Source organism: Theropithecus gelada, chromosome 7b (genome assembly GCF_003255815.1).
Source record: "Theropithecus gelada isolate Dixy chromosome 7b, Tgel_1.0, whole genome shotgun sequence".
Classification (NCBI taxonomy): domain Eukaryota; kingdom Metazoa; phylum Chordata; class Mammalia; order Primates; family Cercopithecidae; genus Theropithecus; species Theropithecus gelada.
Genome location: NC_037675.1, coordinates 92,193,802 through 92,217,355, shown reverse-complemented (window position 1 = coordinate 92,217,355; position 23,554 = coordinate 92,193,802). Strand labels below are relative to the sequence as shown.

Below are 23,554 nucleotides of genomic sequence, written 5' to 3'. Positions count from 1 at the left end.
CCCGCCGCCGCCGCCGCCCGCCTCCCCGCCCCTCCCCCAGCCGGCGCTCCCGTTACGCCGCGGAGCCGGGAGCCGGAGCCCGAGCCCGCGGCGGCAGCGGGAGGCGGCGAGGGGGCGCCGCGGCGGCGGCGGCGGGGCCTGCGGGGCGGGCGGCCGGGCCCGGCCAGGCCGCGATGGCGACCAAGAAGGCAGGCTCGCGGCTGGAGACGGAGATCGAGCGCTGCCGCTCCGAGTGCCAGTGGGAGCGGATCCCCGAGCTCGTCAAGCAGCTGTCGGCCAAGCTTATCGCCAACGGTACGCGCCGGGCGCGCCGGCCTGGGCTGCGGGGGGCGCCGCGGCCTCCGCGGGAACGGGCCCCCGAGGCGCGGCCGGGCGCGGGGCGAGGGCAGGGGCGCGGCCGGGCCGCGAAGGAGCTGCGGCCCAGGGGATGTGCGCGGGGCCGGGGCCTGGGGGAGCCCGGGTGGCCCAGAGTCACGCGGTGTGGGGGTCCGGGGGGCGCCAGGGGCCGTACCGGCGTCCGGGGTTCAAGCGTGCAGGGCGGACTTCTGCGGAGTCTGGGGTGTGGGGGGTCTCAGCGAGTCCGCTGCTCCATCGGGACCCCAGGAGGTCAGGGGCCGGCCTGGGGCTTCTAAGAAGTTGGAGATGATGGGGGTGAGGGGGTCCCTTAGGACAAGGGTGAAGTCCACAGTGTGTGTATGGTGTGCTCAGGCAACCAGGATGTGTTTATGGGGTCTTGAGAATGGGGTGTTGTACATAGACCCCTGGGGAATCTGGTTTGTAAACATATGGTGTTTAAGGGGTTCTAGGTGGAAGCGCAGACTCGGGGTGTGTGGGGTGGTGGTAGAAAGCAGACTGGGCTGTGTGTCCTGGCGTTTGGAAAAGTAGCATCAAGGCTGCCGACCTAGAGAGGTCAGGGTTGGGAATAGAGGAGAAATAGAGTCAGGGGGACCTGGAGGGAGAATATTGTGGAGCGAGATGAGAATGTGGTTGAAGAATGTCGGGGGATGGAGTTGGGTGGGTGAGGGGTTGGTGCCTGGGCCAGAAGGGGGTCTGAGGCAGCCTTTGAGTAGGAGCCTGGTGCCTGGAGTTGGTCCATGACCCCTTTCACTGAATTGGTTCTTGTACCCAATCAAATCAAAATTGCATCCAGAATCCCATTCCAGTGCACAGCTCCACGTGGCCTTATTTGTTTTGGAAGCGAGTATCTTTAATATTTGCTTGTCTTTTAGTACCCGCCTAAAGCGCAGCCACCAGCGCGCGGTGGCCAGAGGGCAGAGGGTTTGTCTCATTTCATCCTGGGCTTCCCCAGGCCGAGTGGCACATGTTGGCTGAACAAATGAATGAAAGAGTGAATGAATGGATGGCGGCGCTGCTCTAAGAAAGGACATCTGCACTATTTTCAACCTTCTCACTTCAGACTACCCAGAAAGGAGAGGGATGTCACGTGTCCTCCTGGAGGGTGGTTTGTGTCCTATGGTATTAGTGTCTGGAAATTAGAACTCGGTATTGCACACTCTCAATGATGGGTGTGTGCTGTGCGCAGGTCTCTTCTGGGTGAACGCAGGTGCCATGGTGGTGTCAGGGCCATGGAGATAGCACAGACCCTCTCTGGGCTCCGCTGGGTGGAAAATGTGGACTCTTCTCAGTTATGTCAGCCTTTGAGGAGATGGTATTCAGTGCCCTGGGCCCCACAGGCAGCTTGCCCTTACCCTCCGTGTCAGGCACACCTGCTTCTCCACTTACCTGCAGCATTTTCTCTTTTCCTCTCAGAGTTGCACAGTCCTGGGTCTACTTTGTGGCTTCCCAGCTGTGTAGGCATAATGACACCTTCTGTGCAGGTTGACGTTAGGATTAAATGGGTTTATTTGTGAGCCTCCTGGTCTTTTTTCTTCTGAATCCACTTGGTTCCTGCTGTCTTTGCTTATTCATTCACCCAATATTTGCGTGCCCACCTGTGCCAGTCACAGAACAGTGGTGAACAGCACTGACCAAGCCCCTGCCCTCATGCCCTCACCCTGCTCTCAGGAAGCAGGTAATAAGCAAATACGGAAATAAATAAACAGCACAGCTTCAGATGGTGAGAAGTGATTGAAACAAAACAGATGAGTTAATGTGATTGAGAATGACAGGCAGATGAAGGGGGACTCAAGCAATGGTGGTCCCTGGAGTGAGAGGGTAGATGGGTTTTTGGTGGTGTGGGCCCTTCCTATTCACCTTCATGGCCCCCGAAAGGCTTAGCTGTCTTCCCAGGGGCTGCTCCCGATGGCCTAAGATGCAGTCATGAGTGGGGCTTGGGGAGTGGGGTTTGCGGGGGCACTGTGGTCCATGGGTCTGTGTGCAAGTTCAGTTTGGGGAAACTCATGGGAGATAGATTTTTGTCCTAGAGACTCACATGGTGAGTGGTAGCCATTGATGGCAAAAAGTTACCCAGACTTGAAAAGATCAGAGAGAATGAGTACTCAGGAAAATAAAACGATAAAGCCAAGAAAAAGATGAAACCAAACCAGAGTGGTTGTGGCTCTCCTTTGGTGTTCAGAGGAGTGTGTGCAGGAGAGGCCTTCGCTTCCTTTGACTGGGGAGGCCTTCCCACTCTCGGGCTGGTAGAGGGACTTCTTCCTGGCTTTTGGGGCACCGGCTCCCCCATAGATTCTCAGGTGCATGAGCACAAGTTCTGGGCAGATTTTGCAGAATGCTGAAGTTAAAGCATCTTCTGCTTAGAATAAGGAAAGCAAGGGAATGTCACGTTTGTCATACTAATACAGTTACCTTGAAAACAACCACAGGCAAAAAAATAAAAAAAAAAAAGTACAGTGTTGGGAGCCAGCCAGACGGGGGCCTGATTCTTGTGACCTTGGCCACTTCTTGACTTTGTGACATTGGCCAAATCACTTAACCACTCACAGCCTCAGTTTTCTCATTTTAGAATGGGATTTAAGTGAGTTAGCTTACAGGCGTTGTTATGAGGGTTAAAGTAGCTAGTATCTCTTAGGGCCAGCCACTCATTCCTTTCTTCCTTCCACAAAGATTGAGTACCTGCTCTGTGCTAGCCACTGTTTTAGGCACTGGAAATACACCAGTAAACAAAACAGACAAAAATGGCAAAAATCTCAGCCCTTAGGAAACTCACATCCCAGTAGGGAAGGGGCAGGGAGACAGATAATCAATATAATCCTTAGGTAAAGTTTACAGGGTGTCAGATGGTGGTCAGTGCTATCAAAGAGAAAAAGGGGAAGGGGAATAAGTGCTTTGGAGTGGGCTGGGAGTGGAGGATGCAGGAACTACTAGTTTAAATAGGGTGGCCCTGGAAGGCCTCCCCAAGAAGGCAGCATCCGAGATTAGACCTAAGGAGGTAGAGAAGCGTGTTCTAGGGAGGGAACTTCAAGGGCAGAGGGTGGCGGAGCCTGGTAGGCCGAGGGTAAGGCTTGGGCCTTCCTGTGAGTGAGACAGGGCCACGGGAAAGTTCTAAGCAGAGGAATCCCTCTTTCCCAAAGCTCTCACTTGTAGTGGGCTTTGCTACCCAGCAGCGTTAGCTCCTTACGGGAAGGAAGCATGGCAGCCCCGCCCCGTTAAGGACTCTGAATAGTGGACACTTTCAGAGCGTGCTGCCCCAGCCTGGCTCCTTTGAGATGAATTGGTTTAGACGATTTGCCAAGAGGTGGATAAGGAAGAAAAGGACAAATGCCAAGTTGAAAACTGAACTCAGAAGACTGTCTTCTTCCTCGTACCCTACTGTAGTCACCATTTTCATTGCACCATCTCAAAAAACCCAAATGTGGTGGTAGCTAGGTGTGCACCAGGCCTGGGTGAGTCCCAGCGAGAGAATGGTCACCTAAGTAAAGGGTGGGGCTGGGAGGCAGGAAGCCTAGGCCCTCGTAGGCTGAAGTGTGGCCTGGGGATGAGGCGCAGGGGCACCACTGGGAACCTGTGAGAAATGCGGATTCTTGGGCTGGCTTCAGATGTGTGGTGTTAGAATCCACATCTCAGCAAAGTGTCCAGGGGCTTGGGGACTCAGGGAAGCCTGAGGTGCCCTGGCTTGGAGCTGAGGCAGCAGCCTGAGCACTCAGGGATAAAGACAGGACTGCACACCAGCTTCATGTGGCTTCACAGGTCGGTCCTGGTCCCTGGGAGGACAGGCCCAACTGTCCTCTCTCTCCAGAATGTTACCCTCCAGCCTCCCAATGATGAGGTCACCACTGTGTGTGAAAGTGCAGTGACCTGCACCTAGGCTAAAATTTGGACCTTACCTGTGGCGGCTAGGTGACCTCCAGCCAGTTTCTTAGCCTCTCGGAGCCTGTCTTTCCTCCCTGCTCAGCCAGCTCCTAGTGCCCACTCTCTCAGGGCGCCTGTGAGGATTCAGTGGTGGTACCTGTCAGCCAGGGCACAGGGTCATAATGGGGTTGGTTCCCTGCAGCTGACCCCGTGTGACCCTGGGCAAGGTAGGCCAGGTCCCAGCTGTCAGCCTGGCAGGGAAAAAAGAGAGTGGGGGACCAAGAAGTGACACACTTGAGCTAGTGCCCAGTCAAGACTCCCGCCTATTGCGGTGACACAAACAGGTACATTGGAGGTCTGTGACTGTCCTGACGGACGGCCGCTCCCTTTTCTGAGGTGGTGTGGCTTCCCTCCTTCCCCAGCCTGTTAATCTTCTTAGGCAAACTCAGTGACTGAATTCACTTAGAAAGATTAGGCCCCAAATGGTAGCTTCTCCCTTAGGAGATCATTGCCTGTCGGATCCTGTAAGGTTTTGAGACATTTTAATTACCTCTTGGTGACGGGTAGGTGGGGAAATGGTGCCTGAAACAAAGTATTTCCGGGGCATAGTTTGGTAAGCAAATGTATTCAGACCATGAAGAGGGTGTGGAGATCTGTGTTGTTTTAAGTGCGGTCATCTACAGTGATGTGGCTTCCCCTTGGTGGAGGGTGCAGGGTACTGGGCTCCTAGACGCCGCCTGGGCTCATGCACACCCTCCTGAAGGAGAGGCGTCAGGGTGGACTGTAGTCCTCCCTGGCTGGCCTGAGGGTCTTCTCTGGAAACAGGACTGAGGTTTAACTGAGAGTCTCTGCTGTGGGGTGAGGCGGCGCTGTTGTTTAGAGGTGGCTTCTTTGGACGTGCCTGGGGCACCGCAGACTCCTGGGAGCCCACCTGCTCCCAGAAGGTGGGGAAGGACACCAGTGAGACCTCCAGTGACCCTCTATTTTGGCCTTTCCGGGCCGTCTTCCTGCTTTCAAACAGTCTGCCCTGTTGTTCTCAGAAGACTACACCTTTGTGGCAGACCATATGTCCTGATTTTTGGATTCAGAAGACTCATTTATTTGACAATGGCCGATTGATGGCATTGAGCTAGGCATTGGGGCTCGTGGCCATGGCCGTCAGGGCAGAAGGACCTGGATTTCTTTCTTGTGGCTGCGCTCAGTGGGGCTGGGGCTGCGCAGCTCATCCCCGGCCTCATCCATCTGCTTGGTCTGGCCAACACTTCCAGCATGTCCTCATGTCGCCTGCTGCACTGCCTTCGTTCCCCTGACTTCCCTCGGCTGCTCTGGCCTCCTGGACCCTCCCACACACCTTGCTTATTGTCTCTGCACCTTTGCTCACACTATTTGACTCTGGAATCCTCTCTGCAGATCAAAAGCCTACCCATCTGTCAGGGTCTGCTTCAAGTTCCGCCCAGCTGTCCTTTCATCACTGAAAAGGCTGTTTGCCTCACAGGAGACAACCGTACAATGTTAGAACCAGAGAAGACCTTACAGATTATGCTGTGTAGCAGTTTTCAAACTGTGCTGTCAAGGAACCCCTCTGGGAACATCTTTAGGGCTCTGGTGAGCAGGCCTCACTCACTGGAGCAGTTATACTTTTCCTTAAGGTTTCCTTTGAAGGAAGGGCTAATACACCTTTTTTGTTTTATTATTATTATTTTTTAGACGGAGTCTCGCTCTGTCGCCCAGGCTGGAGTTCAGTGGTGCATGTCGGCTCACTGCAAGCTCTGCCTCCCGGGTTCACACGATTCTCCTGCCTCAGCCTCCCAAGTAGCTGGGACTATAGGTGCCTGCCACCATGCCTGACTAACTTTTTATATATATATATGTATGTATTTTAGTAGAGATGGGGTTTCACCATGTTAGCCAGGATGGTCTCGATCTCCTGACCTCATGATCCGCCCGCCTCGGCCTCCCAAAGTGCTGGGATTACAGGCGTGAGCCACTGCGCCCAGCCAAATACATTTTAAAACAAAAAACTTTGAAACCCATTGATGTAGTCCAACTTCTTATAGATGACAAAACAGTTCCGGAGAGGGAGATGTCTTCCTTACAGCCACCAACCAGCAAGTGGCAGATGCAAGCAGAGTGGGTAAGAGCCCTGGCTTGGAGTTGGGTTGCTTGATTTCAAAGCGTGGCTCACCTCCTAAGGGAGGTAACCTTCAAATTGCAAAGCCCCCTTTGTAGAGTGGTGACACACATCCAAAACCCTTTTTCGGAAGCCCTTGGGGCCAGATGTATTTCAGAATGCAGAATTTTTTTGGAACATGTTATGTATACTGGACATTATGTGACATTCCCAATGGGGTCTGGGGCAGCATTTTGTAATAAAACGGGTCAGTATTTCTGCATCAAAGCATATAAGCAGTCACTGCAAAAGGGAGAAATAGACTATAAATAGCCTCACATGGGTTCAGCTGAGGTTTCTGCCATCCCATAAATGATTAATAACAAAAAACAACTTTTGGTTTTTAGAGAGCCCTGGATTTCGGAAACTGTAGGTAAGGTATTATGAACCTGTAATAATAGTGCCAAACTTACAGGGAGGTTTTAAGGATCAAATGAAGAAAAAACCAAAATACCTAAAAGTACTTCTTAGTGCCTGCATAGAGTAAGCCTTCACTAGTTACCAGCTGTTGTCTGTTGCTGGTGGTGGTGGGTGTTACCCACTCCCATCTCCCAGCTCAGGGCTGTTTCCCTCTCCAACTCCACCGATTTTGGCATATGCCTTGTCTTCTCACCAAATGCTCAGCTTCTAGAGGGCGAAGGGCCATAGTTCTACCTTTCTGGCCCTATGACATGGAGTTGGGCTCACAGCACATGCTGTGTTGAATTGGCTCGGCTTTCATGAGCAGCTGGAACAGGCGTAAGGAAGGAAGTCAGGCCAAGGGTTTTCCAAATGGAAGTGAGGGCCAAGTTACGTGAATACCACGTGATGACTCTGTCCCGGAGAAATGGCGTCCTGCAAGGACAGGTGTTTGCCCTTGGGGTTGGTGGGGTCTTGTGAGCCAGGGCTAGCCAGAGGCTCCCTGGTTGTTAATCCAGCATTGTCCCCCAGCCTAGACTCCCACCCATTCTTCTCCTTGATTGGGCCCAGTTTTGTTCAGCTGTCAGCAGTGGTGCCGTGTGCTTCGCTGTAGGGGCCCTGGCCCCGGTAGATACACTCCCTTGCCTGTGATTGGTTGAAGTGATAGCATGTGAATTAGTTCTGACCAATGAGACATCAGGGACCATTTGCTCAGTGGAGGGGCTTCTGGGAAAGATTTCCTCGTGCTTAAGGGTGACTTCCATGCTTAAAAGGGAAGAAGTAGTCTCTCTTTTTCCCTGGAAATCGTTCATATCTTTGAGGTCTGGAGCTGTGGCCATCTTATGGCCATGAGGGCACCTGACCCAGGAGTAAGGCAGACCCAAGGAGAGCGGAAGTGCAGAGAGACAAGAAGACTCTCGCTCGATTATATCACCGGACTGCTGATAGCAACTGGCCCTGGAGCAGCCCTTCTCTGGACTTCCTGTTATGTGAGAGAATAAATTCCTTCTTGTGGAAGTCACACTGAGTCAGGCGTTTGGTCATTACTGGCTGCTGAAGGCATTCTAACTGGTACACCTCTTACTTACCCAGAGCACCCCTGCACCCCAGCTGCCCGGCCGGCTGTGCCCTGGGCACGCAGGAATGGCCTTTGGTCCTTATTCACACTGGCCACACGTGGGTGGATTCCTGCCCCTCTGAGTGACCTCATGCTTGGTAGATGGTGGAGGGTTGCAGGCCTTTGACATGCGTGAAAGCCAGTGTCTCCCATCTGAGAAGCCCAGGAAGAGGGATGAGGTTTTCTGAGATCTCAAAAGCATTCCCATCAGCCACCAAGACAAGGATGAGTGGATGTCTGACCCAGAGATAGGTCAAATGGGTGCCATATAAAATACAAAAGATGGCCACAGCTACAGGAAAGCTAATATAGTGGCTGCAGCCCTTCCCCCCATGGGATTTGTCTGTCCCTGCTCATCAAGTGTGGCTAGTGGTGGCAGTGCCAGAACCATGCAGAGCAGATCTCTGGTCTGGTCCTTTTAGAGGCCACCAGGCCTGGAGTCAGAATCTTCCACATTGGCCCTCCAAGCCACCTTGTACACATCACTTGATCATCTGAAGCTGTAGCTATCCTGACTTAATGAGTGTTAAAACAGTGCTAGCAGGGAAGAAGAATGAGCTTCATTTCTTGGGTCTCTTTCTCTCTCTCTATATATATATTTTTTGTAGAGACGGGTTTCCCTATGTTGCCCAGTCTGGTCTTGAACTCCGGGGCTCAAGCGATCGTCTTCCCTCGGCCTCCCAAAGTGCTGGGATTACAGGCTTGAGCCACTGTGCCCAGTCTCTTGGGTCTCTCTTGTGTGCCAGATTCTGGGCATGAACTTTTACATAGATCTCAGTTAATCATCACAACAAGAGAATGAGGTCAGGGGTAATTCTCATTCAGGGACTGAGTAGACTGAGGCTAGAGCTGTTAATTGAGCTGGATTCTAGCCCACTTCCAACTAGTTTCACTGTTCTTCTATTACACTAATGTTTTTCTAAACTGGTTGGATCAAAGAATCACTTAGACAGCTTGTTAGAATCCAGACTGCAAAGCCCCATTCCCGCAGATACTGATGTAGTAGGTCTGGGCTGGAGCTGGGGTTCTGCATTCTTAAGCTCCCAGTGCTGCAGGTATGCAACATGCTTTGAGTAATACTAAACTAAGTGTAGTTTATAAATTACCAGACATCTTGGCTGAGGGTGGTGATTCTCTTGGCTCAAGGTAGAAGCTGGAAATCTACATTTTTAAACAGCCTCAGGTAGTTTGAGTAGGCAAGTGTGGGAGCCTTTGCTCTGAACCACAATGGTTAGCATTTAATGAGCACCTACTATGTGTGGACACAGCACCAGGTATCAGAGGGGCATCAGAAGAAACAGAGTGAGCAGGTCACCAGGCAGGGAAAGCTTACAGTTCAGGATTGTTGCTCGACCTCTGGACAGCAGGGTCCCCTGGGGGCTAATTAGCAACTTGGATTGGCAGGCTGGTCCCAAGTTTCTACTTCAGGAGGTCTTAGTGGTTTGGGGACTCAGAGAACAGGATCCCAGTGCCCCAGGTGATTATGGTGCCTGGGGTTCTGGGACCAGACTTTAGACATGGTTGTCCATGTGGGAGATAGAATGTGACCCTGCAGCCTGAGGACAGCAATGACAGCATTGCTTACAAGGCACAGAGGGTGCAGCTGGGAGCCTGGAGAGGTCAGACTCAGTGGCAGTGGGTAAGCAGGGCCTGGCAGGGCACCAGGAGGAGGATCTTGGGCAGGATGGTGGCATGAGGGTGACCAACTCGTCCTGGTTGGCCTGAGACTTTTCTGGTTTTAGCATCCAAAGTCCCGAGCCCCAGAAACTCCCTCAGTCCTGGGCAAGTGGAAAAGTAGTTCACCCTTTCACGTAGATAGAGGTGTTTTAGCAAAGGGGAAAGGAACCCTGGGCAGGAGAAAGCAGTGGGCTTTGCCCTGTTAGACCTGGGTTCAGATCCCGGTTCTGATGCTTCCTGCTTGTCTGGCCTCAAGTGAGTGAGTGACTCAACTTCTCCGAGCCTCACTCTTTTTCTTTTATTTTTGAGACAGGTTCTCACTCTGTCTCTCAGACTGGAGTGCAGTGGTGTGATCATGGCTCAGTATAGCCTCAACCTCCCAGGCTCAAGCAATCTTCCCACCCCAGCCTCCCAAGTAGCTAGGACTACAGGCATGTACCACTATGCCCAGCTAATTTTTGTATTTTTTGTAGAGACGAGGTTTCACCATGTCCCCCAGGCTGGTCTCGAACTCCTGGGCTCAAGTGATCTGCCTGCTTTGGCCTCCCAAAGTGCTGGGATTACAGGTGTGAGTCACTGTGGCCGGCTTAAGCCTCACCTTTATCTGCAAGGTTGTTTTGTGGAGTAAATGAGACAGTGCAGTTTCCGGCACCAGCGTTATTTGAAAGCAGCCTGATAGAGTCAGGAGTCTTGTGTGTGAAAGTAGGATAGAAAGGTTCAGATGCTCGGTTTCTTTGCAAAGGGTGCAGGGGGCAGGTGGGCCGATAACACCAGCAGTGATAGTGGATGTAACAAGCTCTGCAGCGGGGAGGTGAGGTTCTGGTTGTACTGATTGTGACTCCGGCCCAAAACTGAAGCAGCGTGGTGTTGGCTGGGTCACAGAACGAGGCAGTGCAGAACTCTGGCTTCAGCCCACGGCTGCCAGACTCCACAGTCCTCCTCCTCTAACTGTACATTCAGTGCTTTGGCGAGCCCCGTACAGAATGTGGGGGTGCTGTGTGTGTAGTGGGGATGCAGAGAGGAACGTGACCACTAGACTCTCAGCCCTGGGAGGGCAGGGCTTTGTGCTGGTTTTGTTCATTGCTGTATCCCAACCAACCAGTAACGGTGCCTGGCATACAGTTGGTGCTCGATTAATTAATCAATGAAACTGAATTGTTGACTTTTTGTTGTGTTCGTGTCAAGTACTTCCAGGAACAGAGAAGAAACTCTTAGTTTTTTCTTCCACATCTGATCAAATCTTTGCATGTCAGCTGCTTATCTCGCAAGGGAGGAACTAGGAGAAAGGGCAGTCCCTTCCAGAGGCAAAGGCCACAGCCCCACCTTCCCTGGGGGGATCAAGGAGGCCAAGTGCCCCTGGGCATCCAGCTGTGCCTGCTGCAGGACTCACAGGAGTGGCTCTGATGAGCTGAGGCAGGGCACGGACCCCCTGCAGGGTGGCTTATTCCCCATATCTCCTTGATGAAGGTCTCACAAATGGTCTCTGTTCGGCTTCAGGCTTTATCTCTATACAAGCTGTTGGGAACTGGTTACTGCAACCTCACTTAACCCCCAAATAATGCCTGAGGGAAAAGCAAAGCTAGCTCTCGGTACCCTTGAGTCCCTCCTTACCCCTATTCCAACCTTGCAGATAGAGGTGAGGCTTAGGCTGGGCGTGGTGGCTCACGCCTGCAATCTCAGCAGTTTGGGAGGCCAAGGTGGGTGGATCACCTGAGGTCAGGATTTCGAGACCAGCCTGGCCAACATGGTGAAACCCCGTCTCTACTGAAAATACAAAAAAATTAGCCGGCCGTCGTAGTACACGCCTGTAATCCCAGCTACGCAGGAGGCTGAGGCAGGAGAATTGCCTGAACCTGGGAGGTGGAGGTTGCAGTCAGCTGAGATTGCGCCACTGCACTCCAGCCTGGTGACAGAACAAGACTTTGTCTCCAAAAACAACAAAAAAAGAGAAAATTATTAAATGAACAACTTGGCCTCTGCCCTTGATTAGTTTACTGAGATTCACTACTCATCAAACTCTTATTGAACACCTACTGTGTGCCAGCCACTGGCCTGAGGCCCTGAACTGATGTCTAAGATGCACCTGTAGCTCTTAGCAGACACGGGCACGTGCTCAGGTCTGGGAGTGGCTGTGGGCATCCACCTGAGACCTGGCCCCACACCGAAGACTGTTGGTGTCTCCAGGGTGACTGTGTGGCCCTGCACACCTGGGGCTCTGGGTGAGTCCTGGCTTGCTGGCGGGACTGACAGAATGCCCATGACCTTCCCTTCCTGTGGCTTTTGTGGACCTGCAGGGTGGACACTTGCTGAGCAGCCTTCCCCAGGGAGGGGTTCAGGTCCCCTCCACTGTCCCTCTGTGGGCTCAGCCCTTTTGCTGTGAGGCCTGGTTCCCTTGAGGAACTGCCCCCCTGGCCCTTGCAGGCCGGAAGCCTAACAGGAAGCAGTGCTTTCTCTGAAGTCAGCCAGCTGCAGCGTGTCCAGCCGACCAGGTGCCGAGTCTTGGGACCCGCAGTAAATGCTGCCTACCCGTCCCTGGCCCACCAGGCCAAGGGAGGTGACTCACCACTGAGTCTCGGGCCCTGAGGCCTGGGGAGGTGGTCTCTGAGACCCTTTGCAGCTGGCTCGCAGCCTGTGACACCCCTTCCTGGCCTCTACTCCAACGCACTCCCAACCGTGCTGAGCCTCCTTTCCACCTGGAATTGCACTTGGGGAGCTCCTGCCACGCTTGGAGAAGTCCCTCAGGCCCGGCCCAGATCTCACTTGCTCTGGACACTCCTCTCAGCGTCCCGGGGGCCCCTCCACACCACCAGGCCAGGACTCAGTGCCACCTGTCCGCCCACAGACCTGTAGCCCACAGACCTACAGCCCACAGACCTACAGTCTTTTGACTCTCTGCAAGTGTGTTGAACTCGCCTGTGTGGAGCTGGCTTCCTGAGAGGCCATTTCCAAGCCCTCTGGGCCGGCCTGATAACATCCCCCTGCCTGGTAGAGTCACTTCCTGCCCTGCCGGGCTCCGGGGACAGGCCAAACCAGCTCTACGCTAATGACTTTCAGGTTACCTTTTCTTGTATCAGGCTTCTCTAGGAACTGTGTGTGTGTGTGTGTGACCAGCGTACTCATCTCCTCTGCCAGTGTAGCGGAAGGATTGTCTTCTCTTCCCACACTTTACTCTCCCATCCTGTTCTTCTAGCCTCTGCGCTGTGTGTGTAGATGTGGGGGGAGGCTTGGCATGAAGCCTGGACTCTGACTACCAAGATTTTCCCAGAATATTGTTTCTGCCAACTTCTTTTGCGCCCCTTCATCTTCGCCTTTTGCCATCTTTGCTTTTCAGTCAAGAGTTCCGAATAGCCAGTGCCTCTGAACTGGGCCACAGTTTAAACCAAGAGAGTTATGGGAGTCGGGAGGAACCAGCAGGAGCCCTGCGGTGGGAATGGAAAGGCCTGGATTCCAGCCCACAGTCATGGCCAGACTGTGTCCCAGGCACCCCAGGGGAGCTGAGTCTCCCGAGGCCAGGCCGTTTGGTTGGGCTTCGTCTGTGAAGGGGAGATATGTTGATTGATTGGTTGGTTCCAGAAATATTTATGGAGCCCCTCGTGTGGCCCAAGCACTGGAGCTAGAACATAAGTATGAGGGCATAGATGGAGGTAGGGGCTAGGTGGTAAGTTACAAGGATTTTGGCCTTCACTTGGTGGGGAGGGGGGAACCACTGGAGAGTTCAGAGAGGAGGGGTGACCTGGTATGACTTATATAGGGTCAACTCATTTGTATTTTCTTATTTTTTTTAAGTCGGAGTCTTGCTCTGGCACCCAGGCTGGAGTGCAGTGGTATGATCTCAGCTCACTGCAACCTCCGCTTCCTGGTTTCAAGCAATTCTCCTGCCTCAGCCTCCCCAGTAGCTGGGATTACAGGTGTGTGCCATCACGTCCAGCTAATTTTTTTGTATTTTTTTTTTTAGCAGAGATGGGGTTTCACCATGTTGGCCAGGCTGGTCTCGAACTCCTGACCTTAGGTGATCCATTCACCTCTGCCTCCCAAAGTGCTGTGATTACAGGCGTGAGCCACTGTGCCCGGCCTCATCTGCGTTTTCTAGGAGAGGTGTGTGCCCTTCTCTTCTAACGCCACTGCTAGACGGCATCCCTGCCCTGTTACACCTGGCTCTCTGCCTCCCCATGCCTGCACCTGCGCAGCTGCATCCCTGGGGAGTACCCGTCAACCCTGTTGACCACTTGCAAGTGGTGACCACAGACCTGGAGGAGCACCGCCACTCTTCAGTAGGTCGGATTCCCACGCTCCACAGTGTCTGTTCCACGCGTTCCTCTCTCCCTTCCTCTGAAAGCCACCCTCTCGTGCCTAACTCATGACCTTGCCTCATACTTTACTGAGGAAATAAAAGCAATTAGGAAACTCCCTTGTTTCATGCCACTAACTCTACCAGCTTTCACCTCTGTCACTGCTTGGGGCCCTCACTCCCTTCAGAGGCCAGTGGCTCCTTCACCTGTGCTCAGAATCCTTTCCGTTCTCACCTTCTCAGGACTGGGCTGCCACAGCCTTCACTTCTCTCCTGACCCTTCCCTTTGGCAGGCACAGGCACCGCACCCTAGACTTCCCTGCTAAAGGCTCCCTGAACCCCCATCGCTGTCTAAGGACTGGCCCAGCCCCCTGCAAACCCTTCCCTGGCAAACCCTCAGTTCAGTGAGTTAGGCTTGTACCCCGCAGTCCCCTGAGATGCCTCATGTTGAGGCTGCCCTCTGATGTGGCCTGTGTGCTGCCAGGTCTAATGGCTAGTCTGTGATCTTACACTTGATGTTCCAGCTGCTTGCTTTCTTGCTTGCTTGCTTTCTCTCTCTCTCTCTCTCTCTCTCTCTCTCTCTCTCTCTCTCTCTTTCTCTCCTTCTGTCTTTCTTTGATGGACTTTTGACTCTTGTTGTCCAGGCTGGAGTGCAATGGCATGATCTCGGCTCACTGCAACCTCCACCTCCAGGGTTCAAGTGATTCTCCTGCCTCAGCCTCTTGAGTAGCTGGGATTACAGGTGCGCACCACCATGCCTGGCTAATTTTTTTTTTTTTTTTTTTAGTAGAGATGGCGTTTTAACAAGTTGGCCAGGCTGGTCTCGAACTCCTGACCTCAGGTGATCCACCTGCCTCGGCCTCCCAAAGTGCTGGGGTTACAGGTATGAGCCACCGCACCCGGCGTTCCAGCAGCTTTCAATGCACTCGAATACCCCTCTTTCCAGAAACCCTTCCTAATCTTGGTTTCCCTCAGATCTGGGCATGACTGACTCCATCTCCTCATTGAAGCTGGATGCCCTGCCCTTGAGTCTTTCCCTGATCTGACCACTCAGTCCACAGTAGCCCCAGTCAACCTCTTTTAATTCGGTAGCAGACATGGTCGTGGTTTCTCTTCCCAGGTCCTTCCCGCTCAGTCTTTGATCTGGACTTAATTTCTCAACTTGGATATTGAATGCCGTCTCACATTTCACTTGGTGCAAACAGAGCTCTTGGTTTTATTCCTCCTCACCTCAGTAAATGGTAAAATTTCACCACTCTCCGCTCCATTGTGCTATCTCAAATCGAGGATTTATCTTCAACCCCTCTCCTTTCCTCATCCTGTGTGCTTATTTCCTGTGACTGCTGTAACAAATTATCACTCATTTGCTGGCTTCAGACAATGCAGATGTCTTCTCTCAGCGTTCTGGAGGTCACAGTCAGAAATGGGTTTCACTGGGCTAACTTCAGGTGTCAGTGGTTTTGTGTTCCTTCCGGGGGTTCTTGGGGAGGACCTGTATTGTGCCTTTTCCAGCTTCTAGAGGTCACCGACACTGCATAGTGCCATCTTTTTTTTTTTTTTTGATAGGGTCTTGCTCGGTCTTCCAAGCTGGAGTGCAGTGGTGTGATCATGGCTCACTGCAGCCTCAACCTCCCAGGCTCAAGTGATCCTCCTGCCTCAGCCTCCCTAGTAGCTTGGACTACAAGGCATGTACCACCAAGCCTAGCTAATTTTAAAAATTTTTATAGAGACAAGGTCTCACTATGTTGCCTAGCCTGGTCTCAAACTTCCGGGCACAAGCAATCCTCCTGCCTCAGCCTCCCAAAGTTCTGGGATTATAGGTATGAGCCGTTGTGCCCAGTCACCTTCCTCCTTCTTTAAAGCCAGAGGTTTAGTGTCCTCTAGTCTTTCTCCCTACTTCCGTCCTAACATCTCCTTGGACTCTGACCTTCTAACTTCCTTTTTCTAAGGACCCAGTGGGCCCACCCAAATAATCCAGGATAATTCTCCTATCTCAAGATCCTTAATTACATCTTAATTACAAAAGTCCCTTTTGCCATGCAAAACAACATATCCACAGGCTTTGAGATGAGGATGTGGACATCTCTGGGGGCCGTGATTCTGTCTACCACACCTCCAGTTTAATCCATTAGTAAGTCTTGTTTTCTTTCACCTTCAAATGATGTCCCCACTCAGTCTATTTCTCTCTTTCTGCGTATTTCTCACCTGGTCCTGCCCACCTCTCACCTGACTACTACAGTAACCTCCTAACCATTTGTAGCCTTGCCTGCAGCCCCGCCCTGGGTCCATTCTCCACAGGGCTGACAGAGGCATCTTTTAAAAACTTCAATCAGAGCACTTCATCTCCCTGCTTAAAAACCTTCAGACGCTCAATTGCACTTCACATGAATGCCAGACCCCTTGCCACAGTCTGCGCTTACCTGCCCGTCTGCCTATCTCCACCCCAATGCCCTTCCTTCCCCCCAGCCACAGGGGCCTTCTTGCTGTTCCTGGAACACACCAGCTCTGTTCCCAGCTCAGGGCCTTTCCAGGAGCTTATCCATCTCCTGGAATGCTCTTCCCTCAGATCTGGGCATGACTGACTCCATCTCCTCATTGAAGCTGGACGCCCTGCCCTTGAGTCTTTCCCTGATCTGACCACTCAGTCCACAGTAGCACCAGTCACCCTCTTTTAATTCTCTGCACAGCTCTTACCACTGTCTGGCCCTTTTCTGGTTTCTCTCTTTGTCTTCTCTGTCTAGAGTGTAAGCTTCTTGAGGGTAGAGACCCACGAGGTCCTGTTCATAGCTGTAAGTCCTTGGTGCTGGCAGGTGCTGAATGAATGGGGGTGATGTGCAAAGTGCCACCAGGACCCTGATAGCCCAGGCTGAGGGAGCAAGGGAAGCTGCTCCAAGCTGACCTGAAATGTGTCTTAAAGGATGCCTGGGATTTTGGCAGGAGAAGGGAGGGAGGCATGACATGTCCAAGCACCCTTGGGTAAGTCAGATGGCCATGGCCTTGGAAAGAGGCTGAGCACCTGGAGCATGGGTGCGTGGGGCTAGAGGCCCAGGGAGAGTGGGAGACGGGCTCTCAGTAGTGATCGCAGATGTAAAACTCCTTCCTTGGCTCTGAGATGATGGATTGAGCCAGGGAACCCCTCTGGGGCTGCCAGAGTAGCCACTGTAGACCAAGAGCATGCAGTAACATGGGTCATCTTTGTTCTTTTTAAATTATCTGGTTCATGTTTTGTGTAGGTAATGAATGTACTTGGTAATGCAAATGGAATTACAGGGTACATGGTGAAAACAGCCTCCTACATCGTGTCCATGGCTTCTTGCTCCTTTCCATAGGGACAGCCACTCTTAAGACTCCCCAGGGGGTCCTTTAGGAAGTATTCTGAATATCTGCACATTTATAAGAAAGCATGGTATTGGTTTTTTTTTTCTTTTTTTTGAGATGGAGTCTCACTCTGTCGCCCAGACTGGAGTGCAGTGGTGCAATCTCGGCTCACTGCAACCTCTGCCTCCCAGATTCAACCAATTCTCCTGCCTCAGCCTCCTGAGTAGCTGGGATTACAGGCGCCTGCCACCATACCAGCTAATTTTTGTATTTTTAGTAGAAACGGGGTTTTGCCTTGTTGGCCAGGCTGGTCTGGAACTCCTAACCTCAGGTGAGTGTTGGGATTACAGGTGTGAGCCACCTCGTCTGGCCTGTTGTTGTTTTTTACACACAATAGTGACCATATACCCTCTTTTGTATCTTGCTTTTTTCAACTCTCTTGGTGATTGTTAGCTATTGCTGCATAACAAACCATCCCAAAGCTTAGTGCTCTAAAACAATCACCTTGTATTATTTCTCATGATTCTGGGCTTGCCAGGGCTCGCTTATGCATTGGTGGCCAGCTGTGGGTCAGCCCGGTGACTTTGCTGCTCTTGGCTGGGCTCTCTTATGCTTACGGAGCCTTGCCTAGACAGCTCAGCTCTACTCCATGAGGCCTTTTATTGTTCAGCAGTTTGGCCTGGGCTAGGAACGGGCTGGCTTAGGCATGTTCTCATGGTGGTCACAGAGAAACAAGAGGGAAGAAGTGAGTAAGCCCTTTTCTAAGCCTCTGCGTGCATTAACATTTCCACTGTTCCATCAGTCAGAGCAAGACCTGGGGCCAAGCCCAGGGTCAGTGCAAGAGGCCACAAAGCATGGGATTCAGGAAGCATGAAGACATGGCCTTTCACGCAGCCAGGCCACTGCGGAGTGGTATGGAGATCTGCTGCATGTGTTCATGGATGCGCCGTCCTGCTGCATGGGGTGCACCATAACTCAGTGAACAGGTCTCCTGTCAAGGACCGTGTAGGTTGTTTCCTATCTTTTGCTATTACCAGTAGGGCTGTATGTAGTAAACATCCATATCTGTACATCTTTGTGCTGAAGAGTGCATATATCTATGGGATAGCTACCTAAAACTGGAATTTCTGGGTCAGCTGGTATGGGAGTATGTCAGTTGCTTCGTGGAAATTGCTACATTGCCCCCTGGAGACACTTATGCTAATTTATACCCCTACCAGCATGACACAGCAGTGTCTGTTTTCCTGTTAGCATTCTGGAGGCAGGGGGATCACAGGTACTGCAAATGCTGGGTTACTCAGGATTACAGGAAGCCCAGTAAACGAGGGGCTGCAGTTCACTCAGGTCATTCTGAGACTTTTTTTTTTCTTTAGACTAATCTCACTCTGTCGCCCAGGCTGGAGTACAGTGGAGCGATCTCGGCTCACTGCAACCTCCGCCTCCCAGGTTCAAGTGATTCTCCTGCCTCAGCCTCCCGAGTAGCTGGGATTAACAGGTGTATGCCACCACGCCCAGATACTTTTTGTATTTTTTTTAGTAGAGATGGGGTTTCACCACATTGGCCAGGCTGGTCTCGAACTCCTGACTTCATGATCCACCCACCTTGGCCCCCCAAAGTGTTGGGATTACAAGCGTGAGCCACTGCGGTCAGGAGTTCGAGACATTCTTGGTGCAAGCTTTGTCTCCTCTCCCACCCCCATCCAATACACATCTTTATTACAGCCTGTATCGTGTTGAATGGTCTTGAGAGACTGGGGCATCATGAGGGAAGGGACTGTGTCTCTTAATTCTGAGGAAAAACTTTTTTCTCCATTGAACATTTTCCTGCACCGTGCTCTCCCAGTTGCTGCTTTTGTTGTTGTTGACACGGAGTCTTGCTCTGTCGACTAGGCTGGAGTGCAGTGGCACAATCTCGGCTCACTGCAACCTCTGTGTCCCAGTTTTAAGTGATTCTCCTGCCTCAGCCTCCCGAGTAGCTGGAATTACAGGTGTGCACCCCCATGCCTGGCTAATTTTTGTATTTTTTATAGAGACAGGGTTTCTCCATATTGACCAGGCTGGTCTTGAACTCCTGACCTCAAGCAATCCGCCTGTCTTGGCCTCCCAAAGTGCTGGGATTACAGGCATAAGCCACCGCACCCTGCCCCCAGCTGCTGCTGATGGAACTGAGCACTTTCCACATCTTGGCATCATGACTCTGGTGCATTCCCCCAATATCAGGAGATCAGAGAAACACAAAGGCCCTGAATCCTGCATAGCACTTGGGTAGCAGTTTTTACACCTCTCTGCAACTATGAAACCCATTGTTTAAATAAAAATTTGGCAAGCCTGAGATGTAAAACCAAAGCAGCAGGAGAAGTGCAGGGTCTGGGGATTCTGCAAAGGCCTTCACTGGGTTCCAGGAATTCTGTTTGGAGACCAGTAAACTTGAAGACTTGAGGTTGGTGGGGTGTTACCAGATAGGAGTTCTCAGCCTGAAGCTGGTTTCTTGTTTGGGAGATCTCGGTAAAGGTCAGAATCACAGTGACTTAGCAAGTAGAACAGGATAGTTCATTGTTTCACTCTCATGTAATTAATTGACTGTAAGCAGTTGGGGGCTCGGTGGCAGCTCCTGGTGTTGGGGATCTAGTAAGCCTCCTTGTGTGGTGCTGCTCTGCTCTGCTTATCCTCAATAGGTAGCTTCTAGCTTGTGGTCTCAGATGGGCTGCCATTTTCCATCAGCACTGCCATGGTCCAGCCTGTGGGGGAGGGTGAACAGGGACTGGTGGGCAAGCCCATTCCCTCTAAAGGCCAAGCGCAGAAGCTGCGTGCAACACCTCTGCTCCCATCCCATCGTCATAACGTAGTCACGTGGCAGCATGTCGCCACCAGGGAGCCTTGGAAGTGTAGTCTTTAGCTGGACAGCCATGTGCCCTGATAAAACTTGGGAATTTTAATACTAAAGGAAGAAAGGGAGAGTAAATATTCTGGGACAACAAGCAGACTCTGCCACAGGCAGTGACCGCCCTAACTGCAGGGAGGATGCAGATGCCTTCCCCATCATCTGATTAATTCACCATTTATTGAGCATGGACTCTGTGTCAGATATTGTGCACAACACACAGGTTCTTCCTTTAGGCCTCGTCCTTACAGTCTAGAAGGGGCAGACAGATTGATAAACACCCATGGTGCTCAGGGTTCCTGGGGCTGCTAGAGGTGGTTTGGGATGGGGCACTTGGAGGAGAGGTCGGCAGTGCTTGGAATATTAGTAGGTGTTCACTAAGTAGTGGTGAGTGGTGTCCTCAGGATGCCAGAGCATTCCAAAGGGGTGGCACATGTGACCCTGGGCCAGGACCTGTCTTTCATTGCTGAGGGCTTTGGATGTCTTGCTGTGGCGGGGGTGCTGAGTCGGCAGGCTGGGAGGGGAAGCATTGGCGTCTGGGCGTTCTGATCCCAGCTTGAGTCTCCAGCTTTCTACCCACATCCGATTCCCCTGCCATTTGGCTGTCTCTGCTTTCCTGGACTGTGTGCTGTGGCTTTGGCTGTGCTGTTCCTTCAGCCTGGTCTGCCCTTCCCTCTGCTCTTTGCTGGCCCAGGTCCTACTCATCCTTTAAGGCCCAGCTGGGAGGTGTGTTCACTCTGGGCCATAGAGTTTTCCCGCTGAGAACTCGGTAGCTGTAGCCCACAGTCTGTCAATGGAATTGGGGCTCTGAGAGGGTTAGTCACGTGCCCCCACAGCTAGAATAGGTAGCAGGGGTCCTGATCTCCCATTGTTTCTGCTCCCTGGCTTGGAGATTCTGCCCAGAGGAGCCATTTTCAGATGCAGGGTCCCTGTGGCAGGGAGGTGAGGAGAGGTGGGGTTGTGAGGAGGGGCGGGGAGAGAGGGGTCCTCCATTCAGGCCAAAAGAGGCACTTTCTTGGAATTGCTTCCCAGAATTCATGAGGTTAAATCACTGGGCCAAAGTCACCGAGTGACAAACTTGGGTTTAAATCTAGGACTCTGAATCCCACGTTCTATATTATTTTATTTTTTGGAATTTTAAAATATACAAAAAAGAAGTTCCACATAGATGGACAATCTTACCACTCAGAAATAACCACTATTAATATCCTGGTATATATACTTCCAGTTTTTAAAGAAGAGTTACTTGTTTTTTGTTTTTTGTTTTTTTCTAAAAGTGATATAAAAGGATTTTGCTCAATGTAAATAATTTAAACCACAAAGATGAGAATTTAAAAATTATCCCAAATCCTATCATTCAGAAATTCCTATTGTTTACATTAAGTGATAATCGTTTTAGACATCTTTGTAGGGACATAGACAGATATGAAGGTAGATATTTAGACGTACTTCTATAAACAGTGATCATATTGCTGTCCAGTATGATAGCCACTAGCTACATGTAGCTATTGACCACTTGAAATGTACAGGTTAGAGCTGATATGTGCTGTGAGTGTAAAATACACACAAGATTTGGAAAACTTAATATGAAAAAGGAATGTAAGATCTCATTAGTATTTTAAAAATATTGATTGCATGTTGACCTGATAGTATTTTTTTTTTTTTTTTTTTTGAGAAGGAGTCTCGCTCTGTCGCCCAGGCTGGGGTGCAGTGGCGTGATCTTGGCTCACTGCAAGCTCCGCCTCCCGGGTTCATGCTGTTCTCCTGCCTCAGGCTCCCGAGTAGCTGGGACTACAGGCGCCCACCACCACGCCTGGCTAATTTTTTGTACTTTTAGTAGGGACGGGGTTTCACCATGTAGGCCAGGATGGTCTCGATCTCCTGACCTCATGATCCACCCGCCTTGGCCTCCCAAAGTGCTGGGATTACAGGCATGAGCCACTGTGCCTGGCCGACCTGATAGTATTTTGGTTATATTTAGTTAAATAAAATCTGTGATTTAAATTAATTCCACCTTTTTTTTTTTTTCTTGCGATGTTGCCCAGGCTGGTCTCAAATGATCTGCCTATCTAGGCCTCCTAAAGTGTTGAGAGCCACTGAGCCCTGTCTTCTTTTCCTTTTTTAATATGGCTATTACAATTTATAATTTATAAATTTACAATTTATAAATTAAGGCCAGGCTTAGTGGCTCATGCCTATAATCCCAGCACTTTGGGAAGCCGAGATGGGCGGATCACCTGAGGTCAGGAGTTCAAGACCAGCCTGGCCAACATGGCGAAACTCCATCTCTGCTAAAAATGCAAAATTAGCTGGGCATGATGGTAGGTGCCTGTAATCCCAGCTACTCTGAGACTGAGGCAGGAGAACTGCTTGAACTCAGGCGAAGTTTGCAGTGAGCCGAGATTGCGCCATTGCACTCCAGCCTGGGCAACAAGAACGAAACTCTGTCTCAAAACAAAACAAAACAACAAAAATTTTCAATTATATATGTGGCTTGCATATATTTCTATTGAACAGCACTGGTCTGTTATTATAGTATTAATAATTTTATTAATAAATATTAAAGGGAAAAAAGAAATGAAAATGAATTTAGAGGATTTTTTTTTTTTTTTTGAGATGGAGTCTCGCTCTGTCGCTAGGCTGGAGTGCAGTGGCACGATCTCGGCTCACTGCTACCTCCGCCTCCCAGGTTCATGCCATTCTCCTGCCTCAGCTTCCCGAGTAGCTGGGATTACAGGCGCCCACCACCAGGCCTGGCTAATTTTTGTATTTTTAGTAGAGACAGGGTTTCACCATGGTTGCCAGAATGGTCTCAATCTCTTGACCTTGTGATCTGCCCGCCTTGGCCTCCTAAAGTGCTGGGATTACAGGTGTGAGCCACCACACCCTGCCTAAAGGAATTTTGAGCTCTAAATAAATGGTTCTTCATTATTTCCTGAGAGTTCACTAAAATTTAAACAAATATTTGAAAAATAGTAAAAGATTAGATTGATTTTTTTTTTTTTTTTTTAAAGCACATGGTACAGTGTTTTGAAAGATAAAGGCATGGCACTCTGAAGCTCCTCCCAATTTCTGATATATGATTGTTTTTGCAATGCATTGCTTTCTAACATTCATATTCTATTCTGTGCCTCTAATTCTTGTGGGCATTTAGTATTCTGTAAGAAACACTCAGGCCTTTGCCTCCATGTCCTTCGTTCCTGAGTCCTGGGTTTCTTTATGAGCTGGGTTTCATTTCTAGAGAAGGGCTTGTGTGTCTGGGAGGAGGCTGCTTGTTGCCTTTGTGTCTGGCTGGTATCTGGACCGGCCCCACGCACTGGGGTCGCACTTTGTACCCCAGTGCACTCTGTATGCGCCACTTCATTGTCTTCTGGCGTTGGACGCTGCTGTGGCCTTGCCTGATTTCCTCTTTTTTTTGAGTCAGAGTCCCGCTCTGTCGCCCAGGCTAGAGTGCAGTGGTGCGATCTTGGCTCACTGCAAATTTCACTCCCGGGT

At 51.1% G+C, this 23,554-nt stretch overlaps 1 protein-coding gene across 3 annotated transcripts in view; it reads left to right on the top strand.

The window, feature by feature from the left end:
• The first annotated feature begins 4 nt into the window (after window positions 1–4).
• Window positions 5–23,554, top strand: part of TTC7B (tetratricopeptide repeat domain 7B) — a 274,767-nt gene continuing 251,217 nt past the window's right edge. For 2 of the 3 annotated variants that reach the window (XM_025392641.1, XM_025392640.1), the window contains exon 1: window positions 58–294. In XM_025392641.1, coding sequence (XP_025248426.1) covers window positions 174–294 — 121 coding nt within the window. In that variant the 5' untranslated portion in view covers window positions 58–173. Of the gene's footprint in view, window positions 295–23,554 lie in introns of all 3 variants that reach the window. The other variant, XM_025392642.1, reaches the window with a different exon arrangement.